At 41.0% G+C, this 4,253-nt stretch overlaps 1 protein-coding gene across 1 annotated transcript in view; it reads left to right on the top strand.

The window, feature by feature from the left end:
• Positions 1-227: 227 nt before the first annotated feature.
• Positions 228-4,253, top strand: part of LOC100546989 (fructose-1,6-bisphosphatase 1) — a 13,068-nt gene continuing 9,042 nt past the window's right edge. Inside the window, exon 1 of the mRNA XM_019610552.2 lies at positions 228-336. Coding sequence (XP_019466097.2) covers positions 228-336 — 109 coding nt within the window. The remainder of the gene's footprint in view (positions 337-4,253) is intronic.

The following is a 4,253-nucleotide window of genomic DNA, read 5'->3' as shown; positions in this document are numbered from 1 at the left end:
CGCAGTGCCCCGGCTGTTATTTTAGGCAGTGTTTGTATAGCGATGCGGAGGAGCTGGCAAGCGAGAGAGAGGGGTGGAGTGTTTAAGCTGTTGGGAGTTCAGTGTAAAACTCATAATTGACAGAGCGTAAGGCAACAAATCTGGAAGGAAAGGAAGAAAGGCCTGTTGTTTGAAACTGCAGAAACACAAGTGCGGCCCAGCTGATGGCTCTTGATCAGATCGAGACGATGGGCAGCCTGGGAGCCTTGTGTGTCATCCTTTTGAGGCCTGCTGGGCACAAACCAGGGCGCATGACTTCACTGGCTGTTCCCTTCTGCTTTGTTTCTTTCCGGACAGGTGCCGGCCTTGCTGCAGCCAATTCCAGTCTGGGAACACTGCTGCTGCTTGCTGGAGGTTTCTGTACATTTGCTGCAGAGTAGTTTTGTTCCTGATCTGATGCCAGGCACATGAGAGGAGCATCTCTCTCACACCCAGGTGTGCTGCAGCACTTGCAGTTACACTCATATGAGAAGCACTTCAAAGAAAGTCCTTTTTTCCCCCCACAGTTTAATTTGTGAAAACTGTTTTTTTTTTCCTTGCCTCTGGACCGGATATAGTAAGAATCAGGTATTTCACCACCATCACTTATGGCTAGTGGTCATAGAGATAGCACCTAGTAGTGTCTCCTAAAAAGCAGAGAAAAACACTGAGAGTTAGGGCACAAGTGAGATATTAAACCATTTGCATGTGGACTTAGTGTGGGAGCAGATAGGCTTTGTTTTTTAACAGGGTGTTTGCCCGTAGAAGTAGAATAACTGTAGGAGCTATGTGAGACTCCTCTGTAAATTCTTGTAAAGACAGCATTTCTGATTGCTTTCCCTTACAAACATGGAGTAAAATGTAGAGCTTGTGAACTGTTGCACAACAGAGAAAAGGCAAAAATCACATGATAGGTGTTTCTCCCTTTTTTGATGTCTTAAGACACAAAATGTGTCACAACACACAAGGACAAACAAAACGTGTTTCCTTAACCAGATTATCATGGGAACAGCTTTTGGCCTGAGGAAGGCCCGCAGAGCCAATACACATTGAGAAGCTGAAGAGGTTGTGTTGCACACATGCAGAGAGAGAGAGGGAGTCATGAAGTGTAAATACATTAACATTAATAAACTTGCCTTGCAAAACCTGGGAGAAAACAAGACATTTTAAAGCTGAGCTGCTTACGTAAGTCAAAGGCTGTTACAAACGCTCAGGGCTGTCAGGATGGTTTTATGCATGCAGGCATGCCACTTTGAGCAGGAAAATACGAGGTCTTTGTGAAAGAAACATTGAAAGAATTTCCTGAGTTGGAATGCAGCAAATACATACTGGAGGCATCATGATTTTTAGTAATTACTTGCTCATCATTTTTAACAGTTGCTTTGCAAAGATGTGTTATCAAATTTCAAGAGATCTCTATGACTACAGGTTCTGAAAGTTTATGTTTTGCCCTAAATTTCTGTGGTTTGTTACAGCTAGTAGCAAGCTGACCATATATCCACCACAGAAGCAATTTTTTTGAAAGAAAAAAAAAGCATGGCATAAACTGCAACAGTGTGCATTTCACAACATCTATTAAGTGTATAAACATTCAGAAACCTCAGTAGCCTTGTGCTTTCTATTCAACTAAACATTTACCACTTGTATTTTTATTTGCCAAACAGCAGCTATTATTGTTATCAAAGACTAGCCTTTCCTAAGTAAAATGTTCTATTTCCTTATTTGTAAGGAGAATTTAAGATATATACACTGAATAAAAATATACATTTGTATTTTTCCAACTTGAAACTTTGCTACATGGCTAATTTATGTGCAAATGATTCATGATAGTGAGATGATTTCATAATTTGCGTAACTTATGGGGTCTTGTGGGGTTTTGGGGATGGGAAAATGATAGTGGTGCAATTTGAAAAGTTTCTACTTCACAGTTCTTTGCTGGTATGTCCTGTGCAGTGAGACTTTTTCAGTCCTGTGTTTTTGTTTCTGCAACTGTATCTGATACCAACTGAGCATTGAAAGGCTACATTTAAGTTTCCAGTGAACTGTGGAGAAAGACTGCCTTTTGAGAAGGCCAAGATGTTTAGCTGGAATGACAGGAGACAAGTCAGAATTACAGACAGTCTTGCACCATGAATCACGTGTGTGCTGTGATGTGCACTGGGATACACTAAGACAAACCAAAGCTTATCCAGATAACACTGAGTCCTGCCTCTGGGAGGTTACCATATCACTAGCCAGTATGGGATCACAGTGTGTATCTACTGTATCTTTTTGTGAGTACTCAGTGTACGTTCACAATACACAAAAATGTCAGATGCCATTCTCACTGTGAAGCTAAGCTCACATTACAGATTTCTTTAATTACCTCATAGAGCAAATAACATCGGAGAATTTCTGGAAATACTTGAAGGTAACAGATGTCCTTTCACCTTCAGCACATTAAATTTCAGCTTGCTCTGAATCATTACTACTATGTGGATATATCAATTTCCCAGGTATTTTTGGAGGTTGTTCAGCTACTTTCTCCATTTTTTGTACTTCAAAAGCTAGTTTCCTTTCTGATCTTCCCAACTCTGCCCTTAATTTCATTGCTGTACATAGGTGAAAATTCTCTCTGCCTTCAGTTCTCACTTAGTCATCCTGCTTAAACCATTTATTCAACCCAGCCGCACTGTGGCTTCTCACTGGACGAATTTTGAGGTCCTAAGTCTGTCTCTTTGCCTTTGATGAAAAGAAAACATACCTGGAAGCCCAGGTACAGAAACATAAGCAGATGGAAGGGAAATCAGCATGGCAATGGTTATGATCACAACTCGGCCATCACAAGAGTGCCATTGAAAAACCTGTGATGGGAAGCTGGCCTATGACTCCTGTGTCTCTGGCTACTGTGCAAACAACTCCTGTTTGGGAGTTGTCCTCAATGTGAATACCACCAATCACACTGCAGAGGCTGTTGACAGCCTAAATCAAGCTAAATATGCCTTATTATGCAGATAATGTGTAATTTTATTTCCAGTGCTGCTCTTAGGCCATAGACGGTGCTGTCATAGCACTGTTTCTGTTGCTCCTTTCTATATACCAAGATGTGTTCACACACCAAATTGCAGTGTGGAGGTGTTCTGGTCAAGTGAATGATGGGCTAGTAGAAGTGCTTAGAGATAATGAATGGGCATATACAGCTAGAATTTTTTTTCATCAAATGCTTCTACCTTTTGATGTCTACTGCAGTCACACCAGCCACAGCAGTCTTTGTTCTTTTGAAAACACCCCTGCCGGGACTAGTATCTTCTGCATAAAGCACCCCTGTCACAGAAAGGAAAAAGGGTGAAAGCCAGAACCTCCTTCAGCCTCAGACAAAGCCAAGCAATGCCAGTCTATAGATAGCTGTGTTATTCACAGTAGTCATAGCACTTTCTTCAGAAATCAAAACTCTGAAGGATGACAACCTTTGTTGCCTATTAATTCATCTCTCTCTTTTCTGGAAGGAAACTTTCTGAATTATTTCAAGAATAACAGCTTTTGAGAAACTCCATGTGTGCAAAATTCCAGCTACTTCAGCAAAGACCTTCCATTCTTCTAAGAGGCAAGAGCAACCCCTTAACTGGTCATATTCCCATTGTGACAGCTCCAATACTGTTCTCAGCTTCTGCAAGTCATCACATGACAGAAGCTTTGTATTTCTCAATAGGCACAAGAACTTGCATAATGGTGTGCTGCCTTTATAGTTGGAGGTTTAAACTCAGCACTAATCTCCAGGAAAACTTCAACATGAAATTCAGCTGCCACTGCACATCCCAGGCACAAAGCACACCACCTCACCACAGCTACTTTCATTATTTGAAGTCAGAATTTCTGAAATTTGTTTTCTTCTTCGATGTCCATTTTTGTCTTCATTATCTTGGTGCAAATGCAAAGAGGAATGGGCTTACCTGGAAAAAGACCTAGAAATCCAAAAAAGCAAAGCTCTTCTGCAAAGTTAGCTGCCTTCCAAAGCTGCAGCAGGTTGACAATGTATCAGAAACATCTGTTCAATGTGAATAAAATAAGCGATGTCATTCTTCTCTGTGACAAGGGTGTGCACTAAAGAAGATCCATGGACCAGCTATCTCAAGGTAAATTATGTGCCTGCTCCTTACTGAAGTGAAGATGAGTGATTTGTTCAGATACCATTTCTTCTAATAGGAAAGACAGGGAAAGAAAGGGCACTACATTTAGCCAAACATAGATTTTTTTTT

Source organism: Meleagris gallopavo, chromosome Z (genome assembly GCF_000146605.3).
Source record: "Meleagris gallopavo isolate NT-WF06-2002-E0010 breed Aviagen turkey brand Nicholas breeding stock chromosome Z, Turkey_5.1, whole genome shotgun sequence".
Taxonomy (NCBI): domain Eukaryota; kingdom Metazoa; phylum Chordata; class Aves; order Galliformes; family Phasianidae; genus Meleagris; species Meleagris gallopavo.
Note: the sequence above shows the minus strand (reverse complement) of the source record. Positions and strands in the feature narration are given on the sequence as shown.